We start from the raw sequence: 17,921 nt of genomic DNA on the forward strand, positions 1-17,921 counted from the left end.
AGAGTAGTGATATAGAATAAAGATACAAATTAAAATGTGTAATGCGTTATTTGACTGGCATTTCATTTTGATTACATGACATTTCGTATCGAAATCAAAAAAGAACATGATAAACATAACATGTATGCGATGACAACCACAAAAATAGCTGTTAGAATGGACAACGGAGGTAATTATTTTCCATTGATTTTGATTTTCAAACAGAAAAACGTTTTCAAAACGATATTTCATATCTATAATATTTAAAAATACAATACAAAACAAAAAAGGTAAAAATCAAATGATGAACGACTCTAAACCAATTGAGAGAGTTTTTGCGAACGTTGCAGCATTGACTTCATTGAGAGTTGAGCCTTTTGGAGGCTCATGGAACAAGGAAGACAACGAAGTCCACTTAGTTTCGCAAACCATTCGCATTCTGAGTAAATCTGCGAAAGGAGAAACTCCTTTTATATATTTGAGGGCAACTTCAACGGCTTCCATATCTCCAACTCTGATTCCAGAGAGAGCTAATCTCACTGCATCGAGAGAAGTAGGAAATTGTGGTGAGCGCTTGAGGCTGTCGCACAATTGTATATCTTTGAAAACATATTCAGCGGCACTGATCAATTTCGCTGATGTAGGTAGCGTAGATATAAGAGCAGGTGGCACCGATGAAGATGAAATGCCTGGGTCAAAGAGATTCTCGTCCCTTAAATCAAAATCAAAATGAGAAACAGATTGAGGCGGATTTTCTGCGAAAACATCGAGCTCAGGGTTCTTGGGGATCACTGTCTTTGCAGTGAAGCTCTTGTATTTCATCATTGTCTGTAATTTGATGATTCCAACATCATTGGCCAATTCAGAGAGACAACGATAGAAATTGAAAGCGGGACCACAAAAGTGACTCACGCACAAAAGTTGTTCCTGAGGGGAAATATCCGATTTTGCAAATTTCTTTGATTTTGTAGTCTGATAAACCGGGAGATTAATAATTGGAGACATCCAAGCCGGTTCTCGAGAATAACATGCGGCATTTAGGAAAAAAATGGCATCATCAGCTCTGTTCTGGGCAATGTTGATTCTGGCAAGGGCAATACAGGCTTCGGGATCACGCCACATCGATGACAAAAGGAGGGGAACAAAATTTAGACACTTATTCGCTTCATTTCGAGCCAAATTGATATCAACGCATGCACAGGCCAAGTTTATATCATCAGGAAACTTGGAATATGCTGCGTAAATGTTCGAAGAAAGCTCAGGATACGTTGGAGATCCAACCGGGATGTATTTGAGGATAATTGTGAGTATTCTAGGTGCAATTGTTGCTAATTCTCTTAAAAATGCCATTGATTTTGCTCGTTCTTTGGAGGCAATGAGAGCATTTGCAATTGCCACGTCAAGTTCGTTTGAAGGAGGAAGAGCAGTAACGACAAAGCGAATGTCATCACATGAGAGATGTTCCGGTGTAAGTAAGTGACAAGCTGGAACAGAGATTGGAGTGTAACCGAATAACATCGCAAAAAGAGGCTCGGATGCACGCCAAAATCTAAGAGTTGTACATATGGTAAGTTCTCTCCATGTTAATTCGCTTATATTGTAAATCTGTTTATCAGATAAAGCAGTAATATTGCATGAACCTGGATTTTTAACTGTAATTTGAATATCTACGTTAGAAAATGCATCCCAAGTATAACAGATGCCTTCTATCAAACTATATTTAGGGGATCCTAATATAGATTTTGGAATTAAATTTGTAAGAGAAGCAAAATATGCTGCAAAAGACGATGGACTTGATATTGTTAATCCTGACACATAATGATAAGATTTCACGATCGGACAATCAGGATTATCTGTTTTTTTAGTTAAAATAATTAAATCAGGTGGTCCGAGGCCATGCACATTCCCTTTTGTCATCTGACGTCGCAGGGAATATAAATCTGAGTTAATACTCTCGATGACCCCTTCTAGGTTCAGAGATTCTATGAACCTATTTGTCATATGAAAATTTTTCAAAAAAGTGATCAAAATCTTCATCATCGAAGAAAAAAGTTGGGAGTTTTGACGATTTAATGGTACATTTGTATAGTCTTATATAAATTGCTTGAGTTGACTATTGAAATTAGTTTAAAATAGATTTTTATTCGAAAATATTGCTCATTTCGAATCATTAAAGAAATTAATTGATTTGCATAACGTGAATTGAATACCATAAATGAGTATATTAAAATTAACTCAGTTATGGCTGATTTTTCTATAGAAATTTGGTATTACAATTAATTGTTTCTGATAAAATTCCGTTATGTCTGTAAAACAATGAGGGAGTATTTAGCCATTTATTCAAGAAAATAGATCTTCAATGATGAATGTTGGATAAAATGGTAAACAACTGACTTCTCACTTCCGGTGAAAAGGGATTTTGCTATTTCAGAGAAAAGAATAGTAAAAATAGATTACATATTTAATTCTGTATCGATCAATTCCTTTTTCGCTATTACATTACAGATACTGAATGTCAGATGAATAAAACCTGTAAAAAATTCAATAATTAAATTAATATTTCGTAATGATATTTGTAAGGAAATATGATGGTAGTATTTATATCCGAAATAAGGAAAGACCTCTCAGATCGTCAGGATGATTATATTTCATTCATGCATAATCGGCAAATTTCACATATTTGACCAATCCTCAAGCTTATTTATCACGAAACAAAGGCCAGCTTATCGGAAGATAAATAATTTCCAGAGATAAGGTTGAAGTTCCTGGATAAAACAATGAAATGTGTAATTAACAATCCTCGAACGTTTAAATCACAACAATACTAAAACAAATAAAAGCAAATAATAATACATTAGTAAACTTCTGCTGGAGTCTGGAACATCAATACAGGCCTTACAGACTCTGCAGCCAAGAAGCGTCTGTCGTACGTTATTGCCTGGAAGATCTTTCGCCTTCCTTCGAAATTCGACTCAGCATCAAGTTCCTCCTTAGTGTTAAGCATTGACATTATGTCTGTAGGGTCAGCAAAGGCCCTAGACGGTATTGGATGAAGGAACTTGATCTCTGCAACTCTGTTAGTCTTTCCGATGATTTCCGCTAGTTCTAAGCCAGCTGCAACGGTGTAAAGTTTCCTGAGCATAGTCTTATACTTGGAAGTACCTTGGGAGAAGAGTTTAGCTACCTGCCTCAAATCCAAGAATTTGGTATTCAAATAGAAGAATAACTTGACTACATTGAGGGCAAGATTCTGGAGTGAGGAGTTTGCGGAGCAATCAAAGAATTCCTTGATGCCTTTGTTCATGGACTCTTTTTGAACTGTTTGAGAGATGAAAACTAACACCTTATATGTTTCGTTAAATCCATACCATTCAAAAGTGTCATTTGTATGGCGATAACAGATCTTAAATACGGTGCCAATGCTTAGGAAGTCGTAGAAACCTCTACGCTTTATCCCGTAAGTGTTACAAAGCTCATTAAGATTATAAATTTTTACGGACTTATTTGAAATATCCTGAATCATGGTCCTTAGAGCTAACATTTCGTTTATTGGTGATATCTTAGAGCTGTCGTCAAGCGTACCAACTGGAGATGGTGATTGTACATAACAATTCATTGAAGAAGATATCATTTAATAATTGTTAATTACGTCACCTTTCACTCTTTCAAAATTGAAAGTGATAATTAACCAGAATTCTCTCAAAATTGATCAATCAATTGAGAGGTTCATAGATTTCACCTTTCTTAGTTTGATGAATAGCTATATATTTCATGCTTTTTTGATATTTGATTGATGTCACCTTTACGTTAGTTTGGAACGGCAAAATCTTGATTTTATCGAATATTTGGTTTGTAGTGACCATAGGCCTATCCAAATGACTAGTTTTTATAAAAAAATTCAAATCTCAATGTACGAAATTGAAAATGGTAATTAGGAGGCATATATTATGGAAGATTAAACAAATATTTTATGCATCGCTATCAATGTTAGAATTTTGATAAGAATTTTTTTGATAGAGTGAAAATTGATGACTCTCAATTTTTTCAATGGCAGCTATCAAAATATGTTGTACAAAACCTTTTCAATTTTCTCAATTAGTGATTTGATGACATTTGCTTAAAATAACATTCTGACTATGCCGATAATGTTTGGCTGATTCTTTATCAAAAATTTTAAGAAATCTCGAATAGAAAAAGATGTTGTAACACTATTTGTGTATCCAATAAATAGTAAATAGCCTTTTTTGAATTGCCCTCAAATTTTCGATTATTTTCATTTCGAAAATTTTCGATCATTAACACTAAACTATTCTATATTTTATTTTTAACCATATATACCTATCATCACTTCTCAATTTCTTCGCTCTCAAAACTTGTTTTTCTTGACATCAAATCAGATAAATTTCACAATTCACATATACTAATCCATTAAAATATTTTATCCATTTTTCTTTTTGAGTGGATTTTTATTTTTTGAGAGGGTCGGAACCAAAACTGCTTCTAACGTTGAAATACAGACAAATGAAAATATGAAAATCACTGCCATCCAATCATAGATATTTCGACTGTCTAATTCCAAAAATATATTTTTCGCTTCTCAAAATAAACAACAAGCTTCTCAATAAAAGAGTTACTTTTGTTTGAACGGAGAAATCCGATTTACTAATAAATTCTTTCATTATATAGTCTAAATCATATACAATTTAATAGTCATCGTTAAAAAACAGTTGTTCAAAGATGATTTCACACTTTTTTTACAGAGGACTTGTAGAATGTTTCGTACCATTAATATTGAATTGAACCTAAGTTTTTCTATTTTACTGTTTATATTTTCAATGTATTTTGTTGCCAATACTGTAAAATCTTTTGATTGAGCACAAAAATCTCATGTCATAGGACCCAAAATTTTAGTTTTGATTACAGAATAAATAGAATATTTATATATATAAATGGCATTGCATAACTCCTACCAAAAATTTACAATAGTCATATTTCCTCATCTTGCTCGCCATCAATATGGAACTATTATCTGATTGTATTTCATTCTTCATTTCATATTTAATTTCAAACTTATTTAGTCGTAAATTGGATTTTTGTTTTTATTTCGAAAATCCCCTTATTTTGTATGAGCCACAGCAGAAGTGTTCCTACCTAAACAATACAATCTTTGGTACGGGGTACTCGGTATCTCTATTCCCTTTTATAAATCAGAACAATTTTTTGTGAGGTTCTAATTGTATGAAAACGATAATTACTATCTGACAAAATGGCCAAATAAGTCATTCTTCATGCAATATATACCAATAAAAGATTAGCAGATATAAAATCTTTCTCAGTAACCAATGTCAAAAATTGTCATCATCAGATGATGTATTGGTTTCTTCCCTATTATATTTCTAGCAATACCCAATGCGAAGAATGCAAGCGAAAAGCTAGAGGTATGATATCTAACTATAAATTCAATTCCCAGACGAGTTTTGACAAAATATGCAAAGAAAATAAAAAATGCCAAGAATTGACATTAAAGCTTCATAGAAGCTTGGACCAATTTATCACTCCAAAAGACTATTGCCAAGCATTAGAGTTATGCCGTCCCAAAGCACAGCCATTATCAATCAAACCAAGAGCCACTTCAAATTCAATTACACTCCATGAGATTGGAGATAATTGTGATTTTTGTCTTTCTTACTTCGAGTGGTTGTTTGGTGATGGTGAAAATGATGTAACAGTTCCAATCTTTAAAGAATTTCTGATTAACACTTGCAAATCAGAGCAACTATTGCATTTGATATGTTCTAGAGTTAAGGATAGATCTGTCAGAATCTTTATAAATCAACTTTCAGCAAAATTTGAAAATATGGAATTTTGTAGGAAGCTTGACCTTTGTCAGTAATTAAATTCCATCATTCATCTTCTTGTTAGTTTTAGTTTATATCAATGTATAATAAAATTGAATTTGCCTATTCTTTCCTTTTAAATAGGAGTAGGGGTAATTTTAGCTAAAAGTGACACACTTGTAAAAAGTGACACACCCGTGAAGGGTGTGATTACCGATCGGTAATTTCGACAGTTTAGAATTTAAAATTTTTTATGGAACTGTTGCGAGTTTCATAAAGAATTTAAGGAATATAAGCAAAGATTTGAATCAAAATCTTAGACCTAAGCCGCTCGCTTCGCTCGCGCAAATTACAGAATTTGGATGCAATACCCCTCAATTCATTGTTGAGAATGCCAAGTCTTTTCAAGATAAAATTATTACAGATTTCCACATTCAAATTTATACAACATTATAAAAATTTATGAATAAAAACTTGATATAAAATAACATTTTTATTTTTACTAAGAAAAAAAAGGTTTTTGATAATAAATTTATTTTATTTCGAAAAAGTAGCAATAATCGTAAAAGGGTATTGATAGGCTTGCTAAAGTAACTAATTTTAGCTGTCAAATACTTTTGTATTTTGAAGTAAATTAGTATAAATTTGTTTTTACTTTTATTTCGAAAAAGTAGCAATAATCGTAAAAGGGTATTGATAGGCTTGCTAAAGTAACTAATTTTAGCTGTCAAATACTTTTGTATTTTGAAGTAAATTAGTATAAATTTGTTTTTACTTTTATTTCGAAAAAGTAACAATAATCGTAAAAGGGTATTGATAGGCTTGCTAAAGTAACTAATTTTAGCTGTCAAATACTTTTGTATTTTGAAGTAAATTAGTATAAATTTGCTTTTACTTTTATTTCGAAAAAGTAACAATAATCGTAAAAGGGTATTGATAGGCTTGCTAAAGTAACTAATTTTAGCTGTCAAATACTTTTGTATTTTGAAGTAAATTAGTATAAATTTGTTTTTACTTTTACTCCCTTTGAAAACCTCAATTTTCCATACAGAGGGAACGGAAATAGCATTCAATATTCCCTGAGAATGGTTGCGCATTCTCAGTTCCCTCTATATTTCGAACGAAGCTCTCATCGGTCTTTTTTTTTAATACTAAACGTTTTTTCCCCTGTCACTTTTCGCTAAAATTTGGGTTTGCCAAATTTTTCCCACTGAGGTTTGAACTCATTAATTGCAATGAATTAACAATACAACTATGCTATATTCCATAAACAAAATCTAAATATGGAGTTATTGTTCGCTCATCTCATCAACAAGAAATTGAAAAAAAAAATTAATAAACGATAACTAAAATGAGAGCTTTCTCACCTAGGCGTTCCCAAAGCACGTCTCCTTATGAAAACTCTCCGAATAGTTATGCTGCATATCAGAAAACTATTCAGACATACCAAGCTCAAGTTCAAGAACTTACTGATCAAGTTAGAGATTTGGAATCTCGTTTAGATCAATCATATAACACACAAACACAAATGTTTGATTCGGATACAGAGAATCAATCAATCCAACAAACATTACAAGAAAGAATAAGGCAATTATCACAAAGAAATTCGGAACTCAAAAATTCTCGTATTAATTCTCCAGCAGTTTCATCAACTAAAAGATCAGCTTCAATTGCAAATCCAGAAGCACAAAGTGCAATTGAAAAACTTCGTGAAGAAAATGAAACGATGAGAAAAGAAAACAAGCTTCTTGCAACAAAACTCCAAGCAATTACAGAGAAGTATAAGTCAATTAAAGAAAAAGACAGAACACTTCTGGATAACTACAAAGTTGCTTCGAATAAATTCCGTGAAATGCGTAATAAGTATGAATCAAACATCAGACAATACGGACAAGTTGTTGATTCTAAGATGGAAACTGATCAAAAGCTTGTTGATTTGATGCAACAGCAGCAAAATTTGTTGAATCAGAAAAACGAATTAGAAGCGAAACTTAACGAAGTTACAACAAATAACGAATCATTAGCTGCTAAGAATAAGAGTCTCGAAAAGCAATACAGAGATTTACAAAATCAAGTTGAAGATCTTAACAATCAGAATATCGACCTTCAAAACGAGGCGGAATCGGCCAAAAACTCTGCCGTTAAAGTCACACGCGCACTCAAAAAAGCTGAGCGTAAATTGGCTAAGAACGAGCAACAAATTGAAGAACATGAAAGGATTCATAAAGAACATCAAGAAGCTCATGAAGAATCAAACAAGCAACTTCAAGAATGCACGAAATTATTACAATCCGCTCAAGAAAAGCTCAAAGAACTCCAATTAGAAAATAATGATCTTAAAAAAGCGAACAACAAGCTTACAAGAGACAACACAAAGCTCCAAAATAATGTTGCTAAGCATGAAAAGTCGGTTTCTATGATGGAATCAATGAATCAGTCGATTCAAAATATCGAAAGTGAAAAAAGTGAACTTCAAAATCAATTACAGCAATACCAACAAGAGATTGCAAAGCGCCTGAAGGAAATTGAAGGTCTCCAGAAGCAAACAGAGACACTTTTCAATAAAAACAACACTTTACAAAACGAAAATTCTGCTTTAACCGAAAATTTGTCACAATTACAAGACAACTTAAGCAAATCCAAGAAAGAAGCCAAGTCATTACGTAAACAAGGCATCACAGCTGCCAAAGAAGCTCTCAACTTCCAGCAGAACATCGTTGCACTTCAAAAATCTCTTTTAGATGCACACCACGAAATTGACGATTTAAGGAGAGATGTTGAAGACAAAAACAGTAAGATCCAGGCCAATGAATCAAGGGTCAAAGAACTCGAAGACCAGAACCAACTTCTTGAAGACGAAAACAAAGATCTCGAAGAAGAAGCACAACAATACATTTCTAACAAAGAAGAAGAAATGAATAAGAAGAAATCAAACGAAGTCAAGAAACTCCAGACATTAATTGATCAACTCAAACAACAGAATGATCAATTACAACAACAAAACAATGAATTACATGATGAAATTGAACAAAAAGAAGAAGATTTGGCAAAATTGGAAGATGAAAAACAACAAATTTTCCAACAAAATCAACAAAGACAACTTAAGATTAAAGAGTTAACAAATAAGTCACAAAACAATGATGAGTTACAAAATCAAATCAAACAATTAAAATCTGAACTTGAAAATACTCAAAATCAATTACAAAAAGTGACAAATGAAAAAGGTGACAAATCCAAAGAAATTGAAGAACAAAACAAGAAACTCAAGAGCCAGATTGAAGAGAGAGATCAAATGATATCCAAGCTGCAAGATGAGAACCAGAAGATTGCAGAAACAGCAGAACAAGCTGCAATCAAATCATCAGAAACAAACAAGAAGTTGAGAGAACAATTTAAGAAAGTTTATGCAGAAAACACATCATTAAAGGCAAAGAATGAGAAACAAGTACAAGATTTGATGCAGCAACTTGATGAAAAAGAAAAACAATTACAATCAAAGAAAGATGAAAATTACAAACAAGAAAACGACCAATTAAAGAAAGAAAACCAAGATTTGATGGATAAATTAAAGGAAATCGAGAATGAAAGGGTCGAATTGGAAGAAGATGTTAAGAATGTAACAACAGAAAAAGAAGATTTAGAAGAAGAAATCGAAAAACTCAAAGAAAAAGTTGATGTTTTGGAAGATCAATTAGAAACATTAACAGATGAACACAAGAAACAACAAGAAAATCATGAACAACAAATCAATAAATCAAATGATGAAAACATGATGTTGAGAGACCAAATGAAGAAGATTTTCGCTGAAAACACACAGTTAAAGAACACAAACACAAACCAAGAATTAGAACTTGCACAAAAGAACCATGATTTGCAGAGAAAACTCGATGAAAAAGATCAACAAATCAAACAAAAACAAGATGAAATTGATGAACTCAAAACGAAAGTTTTGGCATCAGAAGAATTCCAGAAAACAACAAATGATTTACAGAGAGTTGCTGAAGAACTCAAAGAGAAAACAAAGCAGATCGATGACTTAAAGAACATAAATGAAAATCTCCAAAACATCAAGAACGATGATCTCAAGAAAGCAAATGAAGAAATCCAAAACAAACAGAAACAAATCGTTGATTTACAAGAGAAAATCAAAGAAACAATCAAAGAAAACGAAGAACTCAATCAAAAGAATTTAGAATTGGAAGAAGAATTAGAAGCATTAACAGAAGAGCACAAGAAACAACAAGAAACACATGAACAACAAATTAATAAAGCTGTTGATGAAAACACTAAATTAATTGATCAAATGAAGAAACTAAAGAACACAAATACAAACCAAGAACTAGAACTCGCCCAAAAGAATCATGATTTACAAAAACAAGTTAATGATCTAAAGAAATCCAATGAAGATTTACTCAATCAGATCCAAAGCGATGATTCTAAAAAGACCATTGAAGATTTACAGAAACAAGTCAATGATCTTAAGATTTCTAATGAATATTTACTCAAACAAATCCAAAACAATGATTCACAAGCACAAATTGAAGAACTTAAGAAATCCAATGATGATTTACAGAAGAAATATGATGAAAACGAGAAGATTTTGAAGGATTTGTTGCAAGAAAACAATGCATTGGAAGAACAATTCAAGGAAATCTCCAGAATGAATGATCATCTCAAAGGAGAAACAGAAAGACAAGAGAATATTAACAACAGATACAAACAATCATCACAAAAGAAAGATGAAGTAATTTCAGAATTACACAATGAAAATGACGATCTTTCTAAAGAAAATGATGATTTAACTAAAGAAATCGAAGACTTAAAGACAAAGATTTCTAAATTAAATGAGGACCACAAGAAGGAGATCAAACAATTACTCGACCAAATCGAGCAAAAGAATGATTTATTGACACAACAAAATGATTACGAGAATTTGATGAAAGAAAATGATGATTTAGATAAAGAAAATGAAGATTTAACAAAAGAAAACGAACAGCTTGTTGCAGAGAAAGAAACATTATGCCAAGAAAACGAAAGACTTAAGAAAGCTCTTGATGATTCCAAGATATTTGATGAAATACAGAAAGAATTACAAGACAAAATCGACAATCTCGAGAAAGAAAACGATAATTTGAAGAAAGAAAATGAAAAAATCCAATCATTAAAGAACGCTCTTGAATTGGCCAAATCAACATTTGATAAAGAGAAATCAATAGAAGATGAGATCAGGAAACTCGAGAAAGAGCACAAAGACATACAGAAACAGATCTTTGGCGATAAACAAAACGAAGAAGAGGAAGAAGATTTGTCAGATGAAAATGAAATGACGAAAATCAGAAGAGAAGTTGAAGATTTGAAGAAAGACGCTTTGATACAAATCAAAGTCAATGAGATACAGAGATTAGAACATGAGCTTTCTCAAGCACAAGATAATTCTGTACCTTTAGTCCAATTCCAATCAATGGCCGATAATTTAGAACAAACAGTTGAAGAAAACAAACAACTCAAGGAAAAAATGAAATTAATTGATAATGAACTAACAAACAAATTGGAATTCGAGAACTCTGAGCTTAAGATTGATCTCGATAACTATTCTAAACAGCTTGATGATGCTAATGCAAAGATCTCCAAGCTAGAAAAAGAAAATATTAAACTAAAAGATAAATTAGAAAAAGAAGAATCAGAAAAAAGTGACATGATTATTAAATATGAGAATTTGAAGATGGAAAATGCTGTTTCAGGAGATATTGATAAGATCAAAGATCAACTTAAAGACAAGGAAACAGATATAGTTGGTCTTGAAGCAGAAAGAAACACATTGATGAAGAAATTAAGTGAATTAGAAAATAAAGTCCAAGAAAATGATGAAAAAATCAAAGAAATAGAAGATCTCAAGAAAGAAAATGAAGAACTTAAGGAACAACTCGAAAATAACAACAATGATGTTGAAGAAAGACTTCAAAATGACAATAACATGCTTAAAAGGGAAATAACTAAACTTAAGAACAAATTAGAGCTATCAGAAGTCGATAAAAAGAAGGCAGATGAAGGTGTAAAGACAATGATGGAGAAATACAATAAGATCTCCGAAGAAAATATGCTTCTAAAGCATCATATCGAAGAATTGTCACAAAATAAAGAAGAAAAAAGTGACAAAGAAAATTTGAATGAATCCAAACCTTTGTCAAGCGGATTAGCAACACCTGTTAAATCCAAAGACAGTTTCTTTGGTGAGGATTCATCTTCAGATAATCTCTTTAACATCACACAACCACATTCATCAACTTCTTCTCCAAGAAGACAATATATGGTCGAAGACGAATTCGACTCAAATAATTCTCACAAAGAAGAAGAGGAAGAAATCGATGAAGTTAAGCCAGAGAAAGGATTAATAAACCTTTCATTGGATGCCATCAAACAGAAGTACGAAAGGAGAAGAAGCAGTGCAGCACAACCAAAGAAATCCGATGAAGAAGAACAAACTAAAGAAGAGGAAGAAATTGTCAGCGGAATTGAAGTCATTGACAATTTGGAGCCTCCAAAGTCTCCTCTCCGCGAAATTTCTGAGAAAGACTTGGATGAGAACTTCCCAGATGTTTCTTCATCGAATTCTCCACTTGAAAACGAAGACATGAAACAAATGTCTCCAAAGATTGAGGCTGCGAAATATCCTGATCCAAAGATGTCTCCGAAATCAATTTATGCTGTTCCTTCTTCACCAAAGAGATCAATGATTGAGAACGAAATTCAATCAGATGATTTAGAACAGATTGATTCATTCCAATCTCCTGAATCATCCGAATTCAACGTCGTTCCTCATTCTCACGATTCTTACGTTCTTCAAAACAATTCAGATACAATTCCTGAAATAAATATTGAAGATACATCTTCAATGCATTCCAACTCAAGCTTGGTATCAAATAACCAAGAAAACAAAGAAGAAAATCAAAACGAATTCCCAGAAGAAGAAAATCAAAATGATTTAGTTGAAGAAGAAGAACAAGAGCAACACGATAAAGAAGAACAAGAAAATCATGATGATTTAGTTGAAGAAGAAGAGCACGAAGTTATTAATGAAGAAGAAGAAGTTCATGGAGAAGAGGAAGAAGAAAAGAAACCAGTTGATATCTCTGTCAGTTCAGAACACAGCGAAGAAGATGTGGCTGAAGAGGAAGAGAATCAATTTGAAGAAGAAGAGGAAGGAATGTATCAATACATTCTTATTAATGATGGAAGTGAATTAGATGAAGAAAAACCAAGAAGAAATATTGTTATAGAAGAAGGAGTTGAAAGTGAAGATGCTGAAGAAGATGAAAATGATGTTTTAGATCAATATGACAACTTAAATGTTTTAGAGTTCTTGAAACATCTCAATTCAAGAGCTGCAGATGGACATTTAGAACCAGCATCAGAACCAAAGGAAGAAGAGGAAGAGTTCGGTGAAGAAGAACATTATGATGACGGTCGAATCGAAATTGTTGACGAGAAACAACTAAAAGGAACAGAATCAGACGAACTTCGTTCAGAGGATGAAAATCAAAACAATGAAGAAGAAAAAGTCGAGGAGGAAGAAGATGCATTAGCAAGTGATGACATCGAAGAGAAGGAAGACGAAATGGAAATTGTTCATCCTAATTTGAACGATGTTTCTAAGACAGATGATTCAGATGAAGAATTAATTAACAGATTGCTTTCAAACATGAGAAAGCGCGATCAAGAAAAACAATCAGCAGCTTCTGCTCCGGAGAACCCACAAGAGAAACCTTCTCCAAAGAAGGAAACATCATCATCTCCAAAGAAAGAAATAACAATTTCTCCAAAGAAAGAAACAACACCTTCTCCAAAGAAAGAAACAACACCTTCTCCAAAGAAGGAAACAACAATTTCTCCAAAGAAGGAAACAACAATTTCTCCAAAGAAGGAATCAACAGTTTCTCCAAAGAAAGAAACAGAAGTTAAAACAACTGATTCTCCAAAGAAGAATGAATTGAACATTTTCACTGATGGAAATGAAGTTAATCTCAACGACCTTCTTGGAGCATTATCTAGTGAAGACTATGAAGAAGATGAAGGAGATATGTCATTAAGTGAAATCATGAAACAGCTGAATGAATTCAATCTTGAAGAAGAAGATTATGATGAAGAGGAAGAATCTAAGCAACAATAGAAAATTATTTCATCCATGCATTTTATTATTTTTTAAACAACTAATGTATTTTTATTATTATTTTAAACATCTGCTTTTCGTTTTGCACGATTAACATCCTTATGATATTCCATTTGCATGTCAAGAATTTTTGAAATTATTTATCAATAAAAATGAATACTAATCATGTACTAAACAGGGACTGTTGCCTTTAGTGCATGTTCGTTCATTTGCAATCAATTGTGTACTGTTTCACGAGAGTAGACAATACAGATAACAAATTAATTGAACAAAAGGCATGACAAAGCAAAATAATATAGTTGAAATTAATATGCTCCAATATCACTAAATGTGTCTTTTTCGCATTGAAGGTAAATTTTGCGAATGGAATGGTAATTGTATATCTGATCAAAGGATCTATGGACCATTAAATAATAGACCTAGTTAATGTATCCTTTGCTCTAAATGGCCGACTTCGGTAGACAATTATACGAATATAATTTTTTTCGAACAATTTATTTTACAGACATTTCTCGCAAAAAAAAAAAAAAAAAAAAAAAAGGTATTGGGGCTTCCAGGCACTTCGTGCCCTCTAGCCCCGAAGATGTTTAGTATAAAACCGCTTTTTAACTTCACTTAAAATGCCACGTAAGCTACGTAAGAATATACGTAAGAGGAAGAGAGCATTGAAACATCCAATAGTAAAACTGACACCACAACAACAGTTGCAACAACAAATGCTGAATGACCCCACTATGTTGCAACAAATGTCAAGCAATCCTATGCTTTTAAACCGAGTTGTTGGTGCACAGAGTGGAGGTTTAAGAGCGGCACTTTTAGCGAAAATGGCAGGCTATGGTGGAGCTGCAGACGGAACAGCCTATAACCCTCAAAGTCAAATGAATTTGAGTTCACTCAAAAATCAAATAGCAGATGTCAAAAAGTCAAACATAGACATACAGAAGCAAATAGGTGAAAACGAAAAGAAACTAGAATATGACAGACACACAAAGAAACTCAATGAGTTAAACGTAGAGAAAAAGAAGAAAGAAGAACAACTGAAAGAACTAAGTACAGAGGAATATGCGAAAAAAGTGTCAGAAAAAGCAGCAGAAGTAGCAAAAATGGAACAAGATGTCATAAATTTGAAAAACCATACTACTCAATATAAAATACTGAAAGATGAAGAGATAAAACAAAAAGCCCTGAAGACATATATGGATAGCGATGAGTATAAAAAAGAAGTTGAAGCAAATGTAAAGGCAGAAAAACTTTTACATTTGCAAAACAAAACCGTACAGTATGAAAATTAGCACAAGAAAGTAAAAATAACGACGCAGCATGCAAAAGGCAATGAAAAGCGCAGAATATATAAAAGCTAACAATGACTGGTTAGATGCCCAAGCCAACGCTAAAGCAGCCCAACTCATAGGGTCAATAAGGACAAAAATACAAGCGGATGAAGACAGTTCAAATGAAGCTTTAACAAATGCTGACTTTAAGAACGCCTTCGAAGCTCTTCATAGTAAGGTGAAACAAGTGAACGACTTCTCATCTGGAAAGAAACTGAAGTCTGAAGGTTTCGACAAAGAGTTAAAAGAAGTAGCACAAAATATGACGAAAATAACAGATGCAGCAACGAGACAGGCAGTTCAAAGTGCCTATGACGCCGTTAGAGCAACTGTTGTGGAAAGTCAAGAAAAAGAGTTACAACAGACCAAACAGACCTAGTAAATGCTTTCTTAAGAACGAAAAGTCAGGTAGGACATTACGCTGCAGATGGAACATATGTGCCAGCTGGTGGAACTTATATACCAGCTGTTGGAATTTATATACCACCAAACCCTCCAAGAGAAGCACCTGCACCAGGACTACCTAAAACATTTACATCGTCACATGGACACAGACATAGGCATGCACCAAAACCAACACAACAACCAACACAACAACCAACAGTTCAAAACCCTGCACAACAACAACCACAACCAACAGTTCAAAACCCTGCACAACAACAACAACCACAAACAGAGCAAGGACATAAAAGAAGTAGAGAACAAGGAAACCAAGAATTCTTAAAAAGGCTTAAGGAAGACTATGGTTACCCAGATAGTATTGACTTTAGTGACAGATATAAAGAAGCTATTAGAAAGTTCAAGGATGGAAATACTGACCCGAACCTATTTAGCTTTATGGTTCAGCATAAAATCGGATATAATTTCAAACCTGGAAAATACAAGCTCGCTAAGGGATATGATTTAATAGCATATCATCCAAATGACATGGATGAATTTACTCCGAGATATTTGATGTCAGAGCTAAATGACAATTCAACTCCCGTCATGAAACGCGTAAAAAATAGAGACGGAACGAAAAGAAGAAAGGTTTATGAGTCCGGATGACTTAGAAAGGGAAGTTGTTAAAAACGGTCTGATATATGAAATGCCAGCAGATGAGGTACAAGAAACTCCACAGGAAGAACTAGTTCAGATACAACCAGACATGGAAGAAATAGTTCAGCAACAACAGCTAGAAGAGCCTGAAGGAAACGAACAAGTCACTCCTTTGGAAACTAACTTCACAGAACTAGATGAAGATTTGGAACAGCCGAAAAATCTTGACCCTCAACAAGAGTATGCGGAGAATATGGAATATTTCCAAGAGTCTAAAAAAAAATTCGGCTGACATAGTAGAAGAATATCGAAAAATGTTTGCCGACATACAAAAGACTCCAACACCAGATGAAAAATATTCAGCATAGAATGGAAGTACTGAAAGAAAATGTACACAAATACAACAACCCTTTTTACTTACGAGCATTTAACGTTCAATCTTCGGATGAATCGGTGAAGATAAAAGGTAAAATTTCAACAAAACATATGAAATGAAACATTGTTTAAAGTTCATTCAGAACCTAACCAAGATGGAAACAAACCTACTTTTGTTTTGCAGACGATGGAACTACAATGAGATGGGGTCATAAAGCTAATCCGGATAGGTGGTTCATAAACTTACAACCACAATTCAAGAAGTTGTAGACGCAATGGAAGTCAATGGTGAACCAGATATAGCTGGTATTTAAGCGCGGCTTTAATGCCATTGAAAGATATGAAACATGCAGATATTTTGGACCAGTATGAAATGAACATGGCTGATGGAAATATAACACCTGACGTTCTAGAACATTTATCTCAAAAAACTACAGAACCATAGAGATGGTATATTTGGTGAAGAGTTTAGAAAGAAAGTTAGGGAGACAGAAGGAAGAGAACCTATTGTACATGACCTTGCAAACGAAAGTTTACAAAATGTCATAAAAACTTACTTTGCAGACAATGAACCGAGAAGGGATGAATATTTAAGAAAACTCAAATGGACAGTACCAAATGAAATGTTAGTATTGAAAAACATGTTCCTTGACAAAATAAAACCAAACTACAGAAATAAACGACGCAAGACTGAAAGATTGGGTAAAAGCTTCCCATTCACAAAAGATATAGTTGGTAACATGGAAAGAAAACCAGAATGGCTACAAAAACATATATTTGGAAACGAGCTTATTCCATATGGACAGGCACTGTTTGAAGAGCTTGAACCGGAAACTCAGGAAAGAGTCATGCAAACAATAAGCGACGACTCAAATACAAACTATGACAAACTCTTTCTAGGATATAGGTTACCTGAGATGGGCGACAGAGCCCAAAGGCAAAAAGGACATGGGAAATTTACAACATACTAGGTGAACATGAGGCAAAGATGCAACAACTTGAAGCAGAGGGAAAGTTACCAAAAGCGACACCAAAGAAAGAAGGAAAGAGTAGAACAAAGTGAAAGTAGTGAAGAACAAAGTGAAAGTAGTGGCAATGAAGGAAAAAGAAGAGTTAAAAACTCAGTCAGGAAGAAAGTAAAGCTTGGTCCACGTGGGTTCTATTATGACATATAAATCCAACTATTCTATATTT

The 17,921-nt window shown here is 33.3% G+C and overlaps 5 protein-coding genes and 1 pseudogene across 6 annotated transcripts, besides 2 other annotated features; 4 read left to right on the forward strand and 2 right to left on the reverse strand.

The window, feature by feature from the left end:
- Positions 1-270: 270 nt before the first annotated feature.
- Positions 271-1,980, reverse strand: TVAGG3_0807750 (bud site selection protein 7-related family; the record flags this gene model as incomplete). The annotated part of the gene is made up of 1 exon (XM_001330447.1): positions 277-1,980. One exon carries the CDS (start codon positions 1,978-1,980, stop codon positions 277-279), a length of 1,704 nt encoding a protein of 567 aa, XP_001330482.1.
- Positions 1,981-2,705: 725 nt separating this feature from the next.
- Positions 2,706-3,957, reverse strand: TVAGG3_0807760 (uncharacterized protein; the record flags this gene model as incomplete). Its single annotated transcript, XM_001314458.1, has 1 exon — positions 2,834-3,610. One exon carries the CDS (start codon positions 3,608-3,610, stop codon positions 2,834-2,836), a length of 777 nt encoding a protein of 258 aa, XP_001314481.1.
- A 2,003-nt stretch (positions 3,958-5,960) lies between these two features.
- Positions 5,961-7,014: a mobile genetic element.
- A 148-nt stretch (positions 7,015-7,162) lies between these two features.
- On the forward strand, positions 7,163-14,055 carry TVAGG3_0807780 (A-type inclusion protein-related family; the record flags this gene model as incomplete). The annotated part of the gene is made up of 1 exon (XM_001314457.1): positions 7,168-13,983. The coding sequence occupies one exon, from the start codon at positions 7,168-7,170 to the stop codon at positions 13,981-13,983; it is 6,816 nt and encodes a 2,271-aa protein (XP_001314480.1).
- Positions 14,056-14,603: 548 nt separating this feature from the next.
- Positions 14,604-15,206, forward strand: TVAGG3_0807790 (protein of unknown function, DUF4106 family; the record flags this gene model as incomplete). The annotated part of the gene is made up of 1 exon (XM_051247594.1): positions 14,604-15,206. A coding segment is annotated over one exon (603 nt), but the record flags the coding sequence as incomplete, so codon positions are not given.
- A 652-nt stretch (positions 15,207-15,858) lies between these two features.
- TVAGG3_0807800 (uncharacterized protein) lies at positions 15,859-16,038 on the forward strand (the record flags this gene model as incomplete). The annotated part of the gene is made up of 1 exon (XM_051247595.1): positions 15,859-16,038. One exon carries the CDS (start codon positions 15,859-15,861, stop codon positions 16,036-16,038), a length of 180 nt encoding a protein of 59 aa, XP_051083070.1.
- An 831-nt stretch (positions 16,039-16,869) lies between these two features.
- Positions 16,870-17,921: part of a mobile genetic element that runs on past the window's edge.
- Positions 17,468-17,902, forward strand: TVAGG3_0807820 (annotated as a pseudogene). Its single transcript has one exon. A coding segment is annotated over exon 1 (435 nt).

This window comes from Trichomonas vaginalis, chromosome VI (genome assembly GCF_026262505.1).
Source record: "Trichomonas vaginalis G3 chromosome VI, whole genome shotgun sequence".
In the NCBI taxonomy this organism is placed as follows: domain Eukaryota; phylum Parabasalia; order Trichomonadida; family Trichomonadidae; genus Trichomonas; species Trichomonas vaginalis.